Genomic DNA, 18,825 nt, shown 5'->3' on the forward strand with positions numbered 1-18,825 from the left:
TAGAATAAAAACTCTATGCCTATTTATATATACTTCTCAACATTTTGGTTATGTTTTTGTTATAAAATGGTAGGACAATATTAATAATTTGAGATCCTCAAATCCAAAGTTGTGGGCAGAGCAGGATCCTGAGCCTCAGTAGTGGAGGCTTGAGTTGGCCTTAATCTTTGCTGAAATCATTTTTTGGATTCTTTACAGCTTCCTGTATGCCTTTCTAGACACCACATGAGACACTGGAGTTTTTCATTGATTTTGGGCATCCCACATCATAATGCTGGAAGAGTATGGGTAAGTGAAAAAGTATTTTAATGGAGGAATAGGGGCCAGGTATTTGGGTGTTTCAGTTGCCCTCCATGCATGTTCTCTAAAATTGGATCCACTATAAATGTTATTTACCACACCCTGCTCCCAATCCATAACTAACCTCACCAGCCTCTATACAAAGCTGTTCCTAGCATTTCTCATCAACCAATAATACCTCTAAAGCGTAGATGATCTTCTTAGTATCTCCACTTGTTGCACTGTCATTAAGCCCACTTCACTGTTCGACTATGCTTCTTTTCTTGCAAATTGTTTCTCCTTTCCTCTTCATTCCCCTTATGTCTGGATTAGACGTCACTCTTCTTTTAGCTTCCCCATTTCATTTTCTGGCACTTCCTCCCACACCTACCTAACCTACAAATACAGTGTAAATAAGTTCAATAGGTATAGATCTTCATACACATTGGATATTTTTTGGCTTGCTAGTTTTAACCATATCCGTATTTCTACATTTACATGCACACGCTTTTCATATAATTCATGAGATTGAATCAGGTAGATAAGCTTGCCTTTTAAAGGAGCATGTGACCACCTTCTTAAACGCGGGCACTGCTAAAAACTTTGATGAAGGGTTTTCATTATGGGTATGGTGTTATGTGGATAATGAAAGTGGGCCTTGGAGAACGTTTTACCTCATGCCATTCTTTACCACTTCAGCAGCCACGCTGGCCCACCACAGCGGCAATTATGAGGCAGAACAATAGCTTGCTACTTTACTCTGGTGAAAGCGTAAGTGACACATGATTTTAAAGGCCATTAGTTTTTTTTAGTATTTTCTTTGTCTCAGTACATTTTATCTACTTGGCTTCTAGCAATGGTGGATGGTCTACAAAGCAAATCTCATCCCTTGCCCTCGGCCCCCGTCTAAAGAAAACTGTACAACCTCTTCTTTACAGCATCCTAATCTTATTGGCCTCTGGGTTTTGAAATTACTGTTTCTGAAGGTTTATCAATGGCAAATGAATGCTGTTTTTTCAAGGATTAATAAAGGCCACCAATCAATTATTTACATAAATGAATATTTACAATGCACAATTAGCAAGACAGTCTGTCTCTCATCCTTTCTTTCACTCCTCCAAACTTATCCCACACTCCCTTCACATCCCTTTTCTGCACCTACGCAGAGTAAACTTATTTATCAAATCACAACCACTTTTCAAGGTGAGTTTGCAACTATTCTGCCATTGATACAGAGATTATATTTATTTCTACTTGCTGGATCTGCAGAACGTATATATATCCACATCACCATTTACAAGTGCCTAAGACCTCATCTGACAGTTGTAATGATCAAAGTCCAAAATAAAAGTACACCCTTTGTGCCCTGCAGTCACCTCATAACATTTTGCAGTTTTTAGTAAATAGTGACAGTAGTTTTGACATAACAGGGACACTATGTTTGTCAGTCCAATGGGGAGTGCTAATCCTATTTCAGACACAAATTCATTGCTTGATGTTTGCAGAGCACTTGCCCTCCCAGCCTTCTTGGTATAGGACGTCACCAGAACCCCTCTATAGCATATCGGACTAGATTACATGTTACCTTTTATGTAGTTTTTATTTTACGTATTTAGTTTGGGGTAATACACTTGAAAAAGATTGATTTCAAACAGACAAATGTTTATTGACAATAGTAAATAAAATATTGGATTATACTGTTTAGTTGCCTGCAGTGAAATGGAAAGTAATCGGTGATTATGATGAATATGGAATTTTATTAAAACAACACTGTCTGTTAGTAAACACATTCTTCTGTCGAGTGCTGTTGTGTCAGTGCCCCGATTGGACCCAACAAGCCTTGGCGACAGCAACCCACGCAGATAGTAAAGAAATGCTTCGGTGCAGACCATCAAGGTCTGAGGGACTCACCACACGGTGGGGAGTCAGAGCATGTGTGGAGCAACCAGGGAAGCCCAAGGAAAAGTAGAGTCACCTTCACAGGGACCCACCAGTCGAAGGACCAGGGATCGCGAAGGAGCCTCAATCGGAAATGCAAGAAGCGGGCTCACGGAACACTCTTGCAGTATAGTCCCCCACAATCTTCGGTAAAGATGGTGCTCGGGGTTTGGGCTACAAGTAACCCAAAGCACAACTTCAAGAGATGTCGAGAAGTTAATGCACTAGCAAATGTGCACAGTGTCCAGGAGTTCTGGTTCCACGTCACTCGTGGGGGCTGCGGGTCTCAGCTTTGCTGGAGACTCGGATCGGCCTCTGAGAAGTCTGGAAATTCTTTTACTGTGCTACAGGTACTTTGGAGTCCGTCGGGAGCTTCGGAGATGCAGACCGTCAAATGCTTCATTGGTGCCTGCTAAGCAGGGTAGTCACTCCTTGACCCCAAGGGAGATTTCTTCCGTCCTCTAGTCTTTAGTAGAGCATCGAAGTTCAAGGAATCAGTTGTAGAGTTTCATCCAGGGTTATCTAAAGTCCTTTTGCCAGGGGTTCCTTACTTATAACTAAGAAAGGAGTTGGACTAACTCTAGGGACCCGCCTATGGGAGGGTTTGGAAAGAGGGGTGGCTACACCCATTTTCTTTGTCCAGTTTTGCGCCAGAGCAGGGGCTGGTAGCCCCTGCAACTGGTTTGAACTGGGCTATGCACAGGGACACCAAATGTGCCCCCAATGCAGACTTCAACGCACTCTCTGAGTGCACCCACCCAGCCCCATACACTAAAGCCTGTCTGGGAGGTGGTTACACCTCCCTGTGACAGGAAACCTATTGTCCAGGCCTCCCCTTCCCATGTTTCTGTCAGGAGCAGTAGGCCAGACTCATGTCTGTGGCTGCAGCATCCATTTGGTGATGCCAGGGCTCTTTAAACTTGTTAATGGTTAGACCGGTGTGTACATTTCTCTCCCTCTAGAAGGGTGGAATTCAACCCCCACTGCCAGAACTGGCAGGGAGGGGTAGGATTCCAAAGTGTTTAACACCAAACACAACATGTTTCTGTGCAGCCAACCCAAAGTTAGCATTTGCTGCAAGGTTATAATGCAATTAAGTGTATATGGTCAGGCTGCATCACAGAACAGCCCCAGAGAATAAATTCTAAAGGCTGCAGAGGGGCCCTGCTCATGCATGGGCACCCTCTCACATGAAACCAAGGACCCTGCCTTAAGGATTGATAAGGCCTGCCATTGGGGTGACTGATAGGTTTCTATGTATCGTCCTATCTCTTTGTTACCTCTTTATAGGCAAACTGTTGGAGAGACATGTCAACATCCATCTTTCGACCTATTTGGAGTCCACCAACTGTTTGGACTATTCCCAATCTGGTTTTCGGCCAAAGTACAGTACTGAACTGGCCCTGATGAAGGTAACTGATGATATAAGAATACTGGCGGATGCAGGTCAGCCAGTAATTTTGGTACTGCTTGACCTATCCGCCGCATTCGATACAATATCTTATCAAATCCTAGTGGACAGACTACACTCTATAGGGGTCCAGAATTCGGCCTTGAGCTGGATACAGAACTTTCTAACTGATAGGACACACATAGTGAACGTGGGCTCTTTCCAATCTAAGATCAGTCATGTCACAAAAGGAGTGCCACAGGGCTCCTGTCTTAGCCCGTCTTTATTTAATGTTTACGTGGCCCCTTTAGCTGCGTTGCTTAGGAAAATTGGGTTCCTCCCAATTTCCTATGCAGATGATACGCAACTAATCTTCACTTATAACAAATACACCCTTGATGTTCAGAATGTATTCTCTGAAGGCATGAAAACAATAACCATTTGGATGAAGAGGAATTTTCTACAATTAAATACAGGGAAAACAGAGATCATGCTTTTTAAGGATGCCATATCTAGATGGTCTCCTGGATGGTGGCCTGAAGAATTGGGTGCAGCCCCTACCCCAAAGACAGTGGTGGAAAAACCTTGGGGTGCTAGTAAACAGAGATCTCAATCTGGAGGGTCACATTGCAACAGTTAAAAGATCTTGTTTTTATGTGCTGTCTGCTTCGGAAGATTTTCCACTTTCTTCCTATGAGTAGGCGCAAAACATTAATCCATGCACTGGTTCTTAGTCGCTTGGATTACAGTAATGTTCTATTAGTATCTGCCAAGGACTCTGATTTACAAAGTTTACAGGTTGTGCAGAACACTGCTGCACGCCTGGTGACCAGCGCCCCTTACCGTGCCCCTTCTCTTCCTCTCCTTCACAGCCTACATTGGCTTCCAATTCGTATGAGAGTCCATTTTAAAGTGTGCTGCTTGGTGTTCAAAGGTCTCAATTTGATGGGCCCTACATACTTAACTGAAAAATTAGTCAAATACACCCCAACACGTTCATTCCGATCTGAAGGGAAGAGCTTGCTCACCATCCCTCGTATTAAGCAAACTAGATTAGGAGGAAAATCCTTTTCTTATATAGCCCCTAAACTGTGGAATCAACTGCCCTTGGACCTTTATCAAGAAGCTAATTACTTGACATTTAGGAAAGAACTCAAGACTCAGCTCTTTTCACCTCTAATGCTCCCACTGTGTTGTGTTTACCAGTTGTCCTTAGTGCGGAGATACCCCATTTGGGGTGAGTCAGGCGCTTTATAAATGTAATAAATAAAATAAAAATATGTGCAGTGATTTAAGGTAGATATAGGTAACCTATATCTTAGTAAGGGGTGCATGCACCACCTTACCCAGGCTGCAGTAGCAGTCCTGTGGTGTCATTATGGAAGGCTTCCCAGGGGTGGCATAATACATGCTGCAACCACTGGTAGGCCTCTGGGGTACCTATACTCTTGGTACCTAAGGTACCATATACTAGGGACTCACAAGGGTACCCCAGTAACCAAACTGGAGTATACCTATAATACATGGAATCATTTTAGAAAATAAAGCAGATAGGCTGGGGCCCTGAATAGCAGCACCCCAGCAAAACTAAGTCAAAAACCATCAAAACACCGGGAAAAAAGTGGGGGCAACCATGTACTCAGATTCCCCTTTCCTACATAACCCCCCCCCCCCAAAACGAAAGGAGATAATGCTAATCTTGCCCAGTTGAGCCTTTATTGACTGAGTGGCCATATAAGGAAGTACTTACACTGGCATGGTTACCCCCTGTCTTATGGTCCACTAAGCAATTCCTCACCCTAAGGCTATGAGATGGTCTCCACCATGGGGACTCACTACCTGTGGTGTGTTTTGGTAAAGTAAAAGACTGGTGAGGGGTCTGAGTATTGAAGTGAGGCCCTAATAAATTTGGTCTCAGCTCCCTCAGATCACTGTTCACCATGGATGCTTTTCTTTCCATGACTGAGTTGCACTTTGCTTTAAGGGTCAACCTTTTGCTGCCTACAGCTAGGGTTTTGGTCCCTTTGGATGGAACACTGGAGGGACATGGTAGATTTGGAACCACTGGGTCCCAGGTTTGCCTTTGCCCAATAGAGTCTTTCTGGGGGTGGTCCCTTTTCAATGTCAAAAGGGATCCCTCAAGGGTGAGGAATTTTTTACCTGGCTAGGGCTACTAGACTGGGTGCCCCTAATCTGCTGATGGAGGGGTTCCTCTGGACACGGAGCCCTGTAGGGTCCACTGACCTCCCTCACCTCTGCAGCCCTGGGCTGACTGAGGAAGGGTAGAGAGGGGCAAGTTACCTGCTCCAGGCTGGGTACCACCTTGGAAGGGTCCCCTGACATCAGAGGGGCTGTCAGGACAGGCCTGACTACCTCTGGGGCATTTCTTTCACTAGGGGTAGGATCAGTTCCCTGAGGAGGATGACCCTTACCTATAGTCTGGGGGGAAGAGGACTGTTCTTCATCCCTTGTGCTCTCTTGTGGAGAACAGTGGGCCATTCTTTCAGGCTCCATCACTCCAAACGTTCCCTGGGGTTGGGCTGGGGCCTGAACAGCCCCACTAACTCTCTCAGGGACGCCCAGCATTCTCAGATGGGCTTGGTGTTCAACTTCAGCCCAGGATGAAATTTCCAGATCATTGCCCAGTAGGCAATCTACAGGCAAGTTTGGGGACACTGCTACTCTTTTTGGGCCTGTTACCCCTCCCCAGCTGAGATTGACAATGGCCATGGAGTGATCTGTTTTGACACCATCACCTGGTACTTAAACTCAGGTAAAAGCTGTTTAGGGGGGACTAGTTTCCCTGCCACCATGGTGACACCAGCCCCTGTGTCCCTGAAGGCCACAGCTTTCTGACCATTGATTTTGGGCTCCTGTCTGTACCTGCCCAAAGCTTTGGGACCCATGGTAAATGTGGCAAATCCCATGCCACCGTCACAGACTAAGGAGGCATGTGAGGGGGACCTGTCTAAACCTTGGACCACCTCTGTTCCCCAAGAGAATGCACATAACTTTTTGGGTGCAACACTACCACCTGGGGGATTATCACTAGTAGTACCAGGAGGAGTGGTAGTGGTAGTTGGAGGAATATTTTCTTTATTGCCAATCCTGGGGCAACTGGGATCAGTTTTCCAGTGGCCAGGCTTATTACAAACATGACAATATGATTTCTTTTCAGGAGAGGAAGGAGTTTGGGGCCCACCCCCAGAAGTGGATTTTTGGGTCCCTGTAGGGGACTTGTCTTTTGATTTATCCCCACCTTTCTCTTGGGACTTGGTAGAATGTTTCTTCTGGTCACCACCTTGATTCTTAGGCCTTACCCTGGTTCTGGCCCATTTGTCTGCCTTCTTTCCCAATTCTTGGGGAGAAGTCAGATCAGAGTCCACCAGGTACTGGTGTAAAAGCTGTTTTTGACAAATATTAGAGATCTGCTCCCTCATAATTAAGTTGTGCAATCCTTTGAAATCACACATCTTACTGCCATGCATCCAACCTTCCAGAGCCTTGGTAGCACAATCTACAATGTCAACCCAGTCTTGAGTCTGTACCTTTTGGGTATCTCTGAAATTAATCCTGTATTGCGCAGTGGTTAAGCCAAACCCATCAATCAGAACACTCTTCAAGACAGTATAATTATCAGCATCCTCTTCTCTAACAGTGAGGAGCTTGTCTCTACCTTTGTCTGCAGAGGAGAGCCACAAGATTGTTGCCCACTGCTCCTGGGGAACCTTCTGAACTTTGCAGGCCCTTTCCAGTGCAGGTATCCACTTGTGGATGTCATCCCCACTCTGGTAGGGAGGGACAATCTTGTTTAAATACTTAGGGTCATGAGATCTTTCTCTACCACTATGGAAGGTGCTGCAACCATGCAACTCTCGGCCCATCTTTTTTCTAGCTCTTTCAAGCTCTAGGCACTCCCTTTCTTAAGCTACCTGCTGTCTTTTAATCCTCAGCTGGGCTTCCTCAAACTTCAGTTGCCTTTCCCTCTTCTCCTGGGAGGATTCCCTCCTATGAGAAGAGACAGAGGTCCCTATAGATACACCAGAATGGTCAGACTCCACAGAAGGAGATCTGGGCCTTCTAGGTGTACCTCCAACCCTTCCTGGGGGAACAAAGAGAGGGAATTCCTGGCCTTCATTCTTTTTTCCAGGAGGAGCTGCACTGTCCAGGTCAAGGTCATTGTCACCACCCTGGTCAGCATCAGAGTCTGAGTCCTGGTGGTTTGCACCACTGGGCTCTTCCTCATCTGCTGCCCCATCCCCACTGCCTAACCCTTCAGGCTCTGAAGCCTTTCTACGATCATCTAGCAGTAGTACCTCCTTGGAGCATTGGGTATTGGCACTTTTACCTGTCTTCAATTTCCTCATAGTACACAAGGCCCTCAATTCTAAGAATGGGAATGTGTCATACTTGGATGCCTGTAATATACTGACATCTGGCAGGGACCCACTGGTTCCTGGCCTTGAAGACATTACTAGTGTGGTGTGGTGTTGTCAGGATAGTCAAGCCTAAGGTCAGAAAGAGCCTTTCAGTGAGCACGACATGTGGAAACGCAAGAAAGCAGTAAGGCAGACAAAATCACCAATCAAGGGCAACCCTAAAATGGCCACCAAAAATCGATTGCCAGAGTTGCTGGTCAGCGCTCTAGCCTTTGATTGCAATCAGCATGACCCAGGTGAAGCGCCCGTTCTGTGGCGCACTTCACCTGAACTTTGAGGAAGGAAGGACGTCCGTTGGAAATGCGCAGTGAAGTATTAGGTAACACTTCATTGCGTTTCTGAAAAATAATCATACCTGGTTCGAGTACAAGTCCAGAGGAAACTCACGGAAGCCGCAGTAAGACTGCTCCGAGTATTATATTATTACGAGCATGAGCATTGTTTTGTTAGAGTAAAGACTGTGTAAGAGGCATGCGCATTTGACACTGAATTTTCTGAGGTTCTGAGCATGCATTTCATTGAGTCCTCTGCTCCCGTTGAATAAGACTTCCAGAGTCAGAACAAGTCTATAGAGGAAGGTCAGACTTGTAACACGCACCTTTATTTAGCGCTACAGTAGCAAGTGTGAGAGAAAGCAAATAGCAGCAATTAAAAAACAATCTTCGAAGATAGAGAGCTGTAGCTCGAAGAGAGATTACATTTAATAATATCAACGCAGCACTTCTTAGTTGTGTTTTAGAGTGAATATTAAACTATAGTTGGGCTTATTGTTTAAGAAGACAGAATAAAGAAGCATAAGTAAAACCAAGTTAAGGTGAAGCAAGATAATAAATTAAACTGATACTTACCAAATACAGAATCCACAATAAAGACGGAAGCAGTAACATGTTAGGTAAGGAACCTGAGAAAGATAAAAGAAAAGAGGTTAGCAACAGAGATATAAGAGAATTAACCAATCACATTAAATGCTAGTTACAGCTATTTGAAGATAAGAACAAAGAAAAAACACCAAGAAGAGAGGCATCGGTCACATCAAGACGGGGTAGGCGAGCAAGAGTATAGAATATATAGCACTATAGAAGTAAGAAGGGAGTTAGAGTATTAATGAGTGTTTTTCCCTTACAGTAAAACTTCTACTCGTTCTAACCAGAAGAAGACGTTTGAAGCTGAATAAAGAATTAGACGCGGTGTTGCTGTCTCTTCTCTGCCCCATCCCTTTTTCCCCCTGGGGTTTAGTTGGCATACACGCTCACATTCGCGTGTTGCTGAGAAAACTTAGTGTGGCATTGGGAACTTGCGACATTCTGCTCCTGTGTATTGGTGACGAGCACATCTTGACAGGTGTATGCACCTACCTACTCTAGTGTGGCTTACTAAACTCTCTTGAGTTGTAGATAGAGTGTGCTAAGCTCTTGACACAGACCTTTAAGTTCAGTAGAACTTACTGTATTTAAGCTTGTATTATATGTACCTCAGGTACCTTTAGTGGTTTTCAGTTAGTCAATCACTTGAGATTATCTGGTAAAACAATGGCAAGCTGGAATCCCACACGCTGCACACCAATGTGAGAAGTTGGCCTGGCATATGCTGTCCACTATTCTAGTGGGCACCTTGCACCAGTCCAAACGACCCTTATAGATGGTAGGTTAAAGACAACCTTTATTGAAAGCTATCCTAGTGGTAGCTATGGAGAGCTGCCTTCAGGCAACGTCTTGGAGGAATTTAAAGCAGCTTATTTTACCAATCTATAATCTTGTGAATGACCAAATGAATGGAGAACCACACCAGGTATATATATATATAAAATATATGTTTTTATTCCAAACACATCTCTTAGTCTCTTTATGAGGCTAGCGGCAAAAGTACATACGGAAAGCTTAATAGCACACATATACGTTGAGCCCTAGGGGCACACCAAACCATATATTAGGAAAGTGGTATAAGAACCATGACTTGACTAGACGCAAGGCCTAGTGCTTGTAGAAGTGCTGGGACCACAAGTAACCACCCAAAGTAGTGACACAGAGGACCCACAGGGGACGCGTGCAGTGTCTAAACATAGCTGCAGATCGCTGTTGACTTCAATGGGGAAAGTCTCGGTTGGAAATTTAAAGAAAGGGACACTTAGAGGAGGACTTTGAGCAAACCCCTTTTTTACTTAAGGGGTTCTACAGCCAACACCCACGGGAGCACTGGAGTACTCAAGTTACCTCAGCCAGGGAATTCGGCTGCAGTCGAAGAAGAAAGTGTCTGGGTGATCCAAGCCTGGATTGAAGATGAGAAGAACCTGAAAGCAGAGGGGACAGAGTCTGGGTCACTAGCCAGTGACCAGGAGCACAAAAGGCGGATGCTCACCGATGTCGGGTGATTTCAGGTGAAGAAGGTGAAGCTTGACTCTTCAGCCATGAAGACCAGGAGGTGTCAACGACAACCAGGATCTGGAATCAAGCTGTCCCACAAAGGATGTTGAGTGCTGCGGTGTCAGTGTCCTGATTGGACCCAACTAGCCTTGGCAACAGCAACCCATGCAGAAAATAAAGAAATGCTTCGGTGCAGACCAGCAAGGTCTGTGGGACTCACCACGCAGTGGGGAGTCAGGGCACGTCTGGAGGAACCAGAGAAGCCCAAGGAAAAGTAGAGTTACCTTCACAGGGACCCACCAGTCCAAGGACCAGGGATCACGAAGGAGCCTCAAGTGGAAATGCAAGAAGCGGGCTCACAGAACACTCATGGAGTGTAGGCCCACAATCTTTGATGCAGATGGTGCTCGGGGCTAAGGCTACAAGTAACCCAAAGCACAACTTCAAGAGACGTCAAGAAGTTAATGCACTAGCAAATGTGCACAGTGTCCAGGAGTTCTGGTTCCACGTCACTCGTGAGGGCTGCAGGTCTCAGCTTTGCTGGGGACTTGGATCGGCTTCTGAGAAGTCTGAAAATCCTCTTCCTGAGCTGCAGGTACTTTGGAGTCCGTCGGGAGCTTCGGAGATGCAGACTGTCAAATGCTTCATTGGTGCCTGCCAAGCAGGGGAGTCACTCTTTGACCCCAAGAGAGATTTCTTCAGTCATCTAGTCTTTAGCAGAGCGTCGAAGTTCCAGGATTCAGTCGCAGAGTTTTGCCCAGGGATATCTAAAGGCCTGTTGCCAGGGGTTCCTTACTTATACCTAAGAAAGGAGTTGGACTAACTCTAGGGACCCACATATGGGAGGGTTTGGGAAGAGGGGTGGCTACATCCATTTCCTTTGTCTAGTTTTGCACCAGAGCAGGGGCTAGTAGCCCCTGCAACTGGTTTGAACTGGGCTATGCACAGGGACACCAAATGATCCCCCAGTGTAGACTTCAAAGCACTCTCTGAGTGCACCCACCCAGCCCCAATACACTAAAGCCTGTCTGGGAGGTGGTTACACCTCCCTGTGTGTGGAAAACCTATTGTGCAGGCCTCCCCTGCCGGAGTTTCAGTCAACAGCAGGAGGCCAGACTCATGTCTGTGGCTGCAGCATCCATTTTGTGATGACAGGGCTCTTTAAACTTGTTACCGGGTAGACAGGTGTGAACATGTCTCTCCCTCTAGAAGGGTGGAATTCTACCCCTCCCGCCAGAATTGTCAGGGGGGGGGTGTAGGATTCCAAAGTGTTTGACACCAAACACGACGTGTTTCCGTGAAGCCATTCCAAAGTTAACATTTACCGCAAGGTTATAATGCACTTAAGAGTATATGGTAAGGCTGCATCACAGAACAGCCCCAAAGAATAGATTCTGAAGGTTGCAGAAGGGCCCTGCTCATGCATGGGCAAACTCTCTCATGAAACAAAGCACCCTGCCTTCAGGATTGATTAGGCCTGCCATAGGGGTGACTGATAGGTTTCTATGTGCAGTGATTTAAGGTAGATATATGGAACCTATATCTTAGTAAGGGGTGCATGCAGTAGCAGTCCTGTGTTGTCATTTTGGAAGGTTTCCCAGGAGTGGCATAATACATGCTGCAGCCCCTGGTAGGCCTCTGGGGTACCTATGCCCTTGGTATCTAAGGTACCATATACCAGGGACTCACAAGGGTACCTCAGTAACCAAACTGGAGTGTACCTATAGTACATGGGAACCGAACCAGGAAGACATACTAAGCTATATTGAGGATAGCGGGATACCAATAGCTGATGCGGAGGAAGCAGTTAAATTAGAAGACATAGTGTCTATAGAAGAAGTGGAACTGGCATTGTCAACCTTACAGGGAAGGCGGCTGGAGATGATTCGTTGCCATTAGAATTTTATAAATCTTTTAAAAGAGCACTATTATTGCCTTTGTGTAGAGTGATACAATCGGTGGCAGCAAGTGGGCAGGGGCCGGAGTCGTGGAATACAACACAAATTGTATTTTTCTTAAAAAAGGGCAAATCTCCAACAGAATGCGGGTCATATCGGCCTATCTCACGTATTAATACTGACGCAAAGGTCTTTTCAAAGATCTTGGCAACTCGCCTAGCTCCACTTATGCCACGACTAGTTTCTGAAAGTCAACACGGGTTCATTATGGGGAGGGACACTACTGCTCACGTCAATCAATATGGCCATTGGGGCATTTGATTATGCAGATAAGATGGGGATCAACTTCGGTATGATATTATTAGACGCCGAAAAGGCCTTTGACCGAGTCAGGTGGGACTTCTTATGGGCCGTACTGGCCAAAATTGGTCTAGGACCTCAATTTCGGTCCTGCGTACAGGCTTTATACTGTAATCCACAGGCCAAGCTGTCGTATGGGGGAATGCATCGTCATCAAAAAGCTTTATTCAATTTTTTACAATCATAAAGGCATATACAAACAGCAGTACATCAGAATTACACTTTAAAACAGATGTCTGGCATAAATTCATATAAAATCCACAAAAAAAAGATTTAAGCTCATTAAAACCAGAAGTTAAAAAGAATAAAACATTGGATTTATCGACAATATATATGTACAGTATAAAAATAGTTATATCAAGTCAAGGACAATATGCAAGTTGACGCGCCCTCAAGATCCATGCCCAGCCTAGGAATTTCGCCATAGCCAGTGCAATCGGTAGCGATGTATCTGTGCGCAAAATTCGATCAGCCTCCGCCGCTACCCTGGTGTCCAGAAACTTACAGATAGGTACCAGCCAGGCCCGCCTTGGGGCAGCATAGGTATCACAAACCCAGAGGATATGTGCCGTTGTCTCATTATTGGCAGTACATCCTCGGCACCCAGCTAACATATGTGATGACAATTTCAGGGTGAAGGATCTTACAGGGTGAGACCCCACCCTGAACTGAAAATACAATTTACGATCCATGGGTTTCGTAATTGCATCCCAGTATAATTCCACCCTAGGGACCAATTTATGGTCCATAAAGCGGCTAGTAAGGGAAGAAGACACTTGTTGTCTTGCATTATTCAATGAAAACAGTTCCCAGTACTTAGCCTTTAACAAAGATTTAGAGGGAAAAATTGAGTTTACTGGATCGGTCCACAGCACTAGCAGTCCTAACTCCCCTAAAAGATTTCAGACTGATCTGAGCCATTTAATTTGATGTAATGTGTCTGACTTAATAATATCTAGGAAACCCTGGGCATAGCCAATAAGTTCAGGAGTGCTCCACAATCTCCTCCAATAGAGGAGGGGGAGCAGTTTGGCTATAGCTGCAGTGGGTTTCTTACCTAGATCTAACAGCAATGGACACATAGGTGAGCTCTGGGGAAGTCCGGTTATATTTCTTAGAAACCTATTCTCTGCTGAGGTAAGAGCTACAAGGTTCTCACAGCCCCACACCTCTGAACCATACAAAGCTGAACTAACAGCCTTCATATTATAGATTTCAAGGACGGGACTGATAGGCTTAGATAGGATGCGATTGTACTCCTGACAAAGCTCTCCAGATATCTGTCTGAGTTTAAGTGAGGCTATGTCGATTTGCCGGCCCCACTTCATACTACCTTGGAAGTTAACTCCCAGATAGGGGAACTCGTTAACTATTTCAAGAGGGCCCTCTTTCATTGCAAATCCTCTCGTGTTTGCCTTGCGTGCATTAAACGTCATTAACTTTGTTTTAGACACGTTGACCTCCAATCCCCTCTATCAGCAGAAATCCTCAAAAATGTGAAGAGCTTTCTTTAGTCCGCTCGGGGTCTTGGAGAGAATCAATGTGTCGTCGGCAAACATCAGGATGGGTGAATGCATTCACCTCCATTTCAGTTTCTGTGTGGGACAAGGCAGGGATGCCCTCAGTCCCCGTTATTACCCACTCTTTATATAGAGCCATTTCTGGGCACACTACAAAAGTGCACACAAATTAAACCTCTAAAAGCTGACAATACTAAACTAAAGATCCCATCCTATGCAGACGATATCGCAGTCTATGCAATCAACCCAGAGGAAGCTGTAATTAGTATTAAGGTAGAAGCAGACAAATTTGGCAAAGTTGCAGGGTACAAATTGAATGCTGACAAAACTCAGGTACTTACCACTGTCAGGATTCAGAACTCCATTATCGGATCTTGTGTCACTATAACTTACTTGGGAGTAAAGATAACGGCTAAGATTAATCAGATCATTGATTTAAATTATGTACCCTTGCTAAAAGAAACTACTAAATTGTTAAGAATTTGGCATAGGCTCCCTATAGGCCTGTTAGGCAGATGTAACTTGATCGAAATGAAAATATTGCCTACATTTCTATTTTTGTTTCGTTCTATTCCTCTGAAAGTCCCCAACATATTTTGTTTAAAAATTAGAGGTTTTTTTTAGTAGTTTTATTTGGGGATATAAAAAACCAAGGAGGGCGATTGAGCTGCTTAAAGCTACATATGATCAAGGTGAGCTTGGCTTCCCAGATTTCAAAGTATATTTTACGGGTAGTTTTCGTAGTTTGGTCGGCCTAGATCAGACTGATTTTGTCTTCACATTTATGCTGGGGAACCAGAGGGATACATTTTTATATGGAATTAGAGATCCAAACTATTTTAAAAGGGTAACATTTAAGACCTTTAAGGATATTGTATATATTTGGCAAGCAATGTCTACTAGGAGCAATCTACTGATATTCCATAAAAACTACCCATTGCGGGGGAATCCCACTTTTCCTGAGGTATTTAGGCATCAAGCGGGTATAATTTGGGCGAACTATGGAGTAAACTGCTTGGGCGATTTATATAATGATAGAGGTATTAAATCATTTGAAAATTTAAGACTGTCCTATAAACTTCCGGCCCATTTTAAAAAAAATATTTGCAGATTAAGGGTTATCTTGCTTCTAATGTGGCCGTAAAAGAAAAAAAACATTCAACAGTCTGGGATTGTATCTATAGGGAGAAGTCTAAATCTCTCATTGGCTCAATGTATAATCTTCTACATAGTTTCAGACCATTGGGCAATGAGAAATTAGTGGAAAGTTGGACTCAAACCTTGGGGACAATGGTCTCACCTAGAATGATAGAACAGGTATTAGGCTATGTTAAGGACTCTGCCCATTTTGTTAGCTTACAGCTCCAGCAAACACGTATTGCTTGCATGATGTATTACAATCCAGCTAGAATAGCTAAATGGGCCCAGGGAAATAAGATGGGGGATAAGATAAAATGCCCAAAATGTGGACTGTATGCTGCTAACTTAAAACATATGTTTATGGAATGTCCAGAATTGAATAGGTACTGGAGGAAAATCGAGCAAATACTTTATTCTAAAATAGGATTGGATCACCCACTCACGAATCTTGAATTTATGTTGGGATATAGAAATGGTAATCCTGCATTAGCGCGTCTCTTTACGATTCTAATGGCTGCAGCTAGGCTGGCTATTGCCAGGGCATGGGTCTCTACTACACCACCGGTAGCAGAGGATTGGTGGGCGATTATCAGAGATACTTATGGTGTAGAGGCAGCTCTGGCAAAGGCATGGGGCATCAAATCATTAATTAAATTAGAGGTGCTGTGGGGGCCATTGGCCCTGGATGGCTTAAGGTAGCTGGATTTGGCTAAATATGAAATAAGAAGTATTTCCTCCAAAAAACATTTTCCTTACATATGCTATGTTACTGTGAAATTTCTATTTGTTTCCTCTCTTTTGTTTCTCACTAGTCTCTTGCCTATGTATTAATATGTTTGCTTATTCATATTAATTTATTTGTTCATGTCAACTGTATGAACATGCCCTATCTGATGGAAAAAAATTTGTTTATAAAAAAAAAAAGGGATCATTTTAGAAGAGAAAGCAGATAGGCTGGGGCCCTGAATAGAAGGATCCGAGCCAAACTAAGTCGAAAACCATCAAAACACCAGAAAAAAGTGGGGGCAACCATGTAGTCAGATTCCACCTTCCTACAGTGAGGAGTGGTGAACTTATAAGTTACTCCACACTCCTGTCACAGGGACTTCATATACTTAGAAATGAAGTTTGAACCACGGTCTGAAACCACCTCTCTGGGAAACCCCACATGGAAGAGAATCCCCATCAGTGCACGTCTCACCACGAGGGCCGTCAATGTCCTGAGAGGGATGGCTTCTGGGTATCGAGTAGCATGGTCCACCAAGACCAGGATAAACCTGTTGCCCATGGCTGTCTTGGGGTCCAGAGGCCCCACAATGTCAACACCCACCCTTCCAAAGGGGTTGCTGACCACAGGGAAGGGCTGGAGAGGAGCCGTGTGCTTCCTCCCACTCTTCCCACTTGCCTGGCAAGTTTGACAAGTCCTACAATGAGTATCTGAACTCTTGCACATCTGGGGCCAATAAAAGTGGGTGACAAGCCTTTCAACAGTCTTGTCCTGCCCCAGATGTCCAGCTAACGGTACATCATGAGCCAAACCCAGTAGGAAGGCTCTGAAGCACTGGGGTACCACCAGCACACGGGCTGACCCAGGCTCAGCAGCATTAGGCTCGCTATACAGTAGGTCATTCTCCCAGTAGATCCAATGTGATCCAGACTGATCACCTGCTGCCTGGCTTGAGGCCAACACACAAGAGAAGGGCACTTCTTCTGTTCTGCACAGAATTCCTCCCTGGAGGGTCCTCCTTCTTGCTGCCAATGGGTCAGCTCAGGCAGGTCCCTCAGTTCTGCAACTTGCTCCCCTGTAGGTTCCAGGACATCCCCCTCAAGTTCTGCCTCCTCCTGGACTGTGGGAACAATGGGGGCTGGTTTCTCGCGCCCCCTACCTCTTCTCTTTAAGGCAAGTACCTGGGCCATACTTTCAGGGTCCAGGACCTCTTGAGCACCCCTACTGGCTGCCATAGACTGAGTGGTCACACACTCCCACTCAGGCAAACCCAACATCTCTAAATGAAACCTTCTCTCCACCTTAGCCCAAGGAGAGCTCTCTAAATCATTGCACAACAGACAATCCACAGGCATTGCTGGCCTCACAGCTACTTGGAGAGTACCTGAAACCCCCCCACTCAAAGGAAACCTGAGCCACCTTGCAGTGGCTCTCTGTGTTGTCAGCGGCAACAACTGGGTAACATGCATTTGGGATCACCTGCTCTTCAGACACCAGCTGACTACTGACAGCTGTCACACTATCCCGGTGTCTCTCTGAGCCTCCACCCTATGGCCATTGATGGTCACCCACTGCCTGTACTTTTTGGTGCTATCAGGCAGCTGGATCCTGGGGACCACCTCACAATCTCTTAAAGAGACAAGGGACATTTCTGTGGGACCCCACCCACCTTGGGCCCCCATCTCCTCCCCTCCCAGGTCTACACTCGCCACCAGACGGGGTGGTGTACAGGGTGGTGCATTGTGATCCTTCTTGGGGCACTGGGGATCATACCAGCGTTGGCCCACTTGTTTACACTGAAAGCATGTAGGGGGCCCCCTGTGAACAGGTTTACCTGTTGGGGCTCTGACTTCTTCTCAGGGGGAGGCTGGGAACCCTTACCTTGGTTCCCCTGGGAATTACTTTGGGGCCCTTTCTAGAACTCCCTCTGTTTACCCTTGTCCCACCCACTCTTCTGCTTGGGATACTTCACCAACCTTGGCGGAGTCTCCCACATGACCCTTGTGGTCCCGGGTATTCACCCAGCGGTCCGCCTCCTCAGCAAGCTTCCTAGGGTTAGTTAGCTTGCTATCAATAAGGTGCTGGCGTAGCTCTGGAAAACAATTACCAGACAAGTGTTCCCATGCAAATAAATCATAGAGCTTCTCAAAAGTACTCATTTTGCTACCCTTCACCCAACCATCCATAGCTCTGCAAAATAAAGACACATATTCTACCCAGGTGGTAGCCTCCAGCTTGTTACAATTCCTGAACCTCTATCCATAGAGTTCTGGGGTCAGTCCATAACTTGTCATCAGGGCTTCCTTCATGTGGGTATAAAGCATCCTACTCTCACTGGGCAGGTCTTACAATGTATCCCTCCCATCACTAACAAGCGGCCCCACATTCCTGCTCCCCAATCCTTCTCAGGGACCCGGTGGGCTGCAAACCACTGCCCAATATCTTCATGCTTATGGAAATCTTTGATGACATCCTTTGGGAAATATACCCTGCCTTCTGCAGGCACAGATGATGCCCTGCCACCAGAGGGACTCAATTCAAAACTTTTAGCCTTAAGCTTCAATTCCCTCAAAAATCTTCCATGTCTAATTTCTCTTTTTCCCTTTCAAAAGCTATTCTGTTATTTTAAAGCTTCAACTTCTTACTCTCTACGTCCTTTTGACTCTCTAACTTGAGCTTGGAACTCTCCATTCTATGCAATCTATTTCTCTCTCTGTCCTCCAGCTCTCCTGGGCATATGGCCTTGGAAGAAACACTGCTGCTTATGGGGGAAT

General features: G+C 45.3%; 1 protein-coding gene across 1 annotated transcript in view; it reads left to right on the forward strand.

The window, feature by feature from the left end:
• LOC144763500 (uncharacterized) overlaps positions 1 to 18,825 on the forward strand; it is a 236,880-nt gene that overhangs the window by 145,373 nt on the left and 72,682 nt on the right. Inside the window, exon 13 of the mRNA XM_078649146.1 lies at positions 199 to 288. Coding sequence (XP_078505272.1) covers positions 199 to 288 — 90 coding nt within the window. The remainder of the gene's footprint in view (positions 1 to 198; positions 289 to 18,825) is intronic.

This window comes from Lissotriton helveticus, chromosome 6 (assembly GCF_964261635.1).
Source record: "Lissotriton helveticus chromosome 6, aLisHel1.1, whole genome shotgun sequence".
NCBI classification, from domain to species: Eukaryota; Metazoa; Chordata; class Amphibia; order Caudata; family Salamandridae; genus Lissotriton; species Lissotriton helveticus.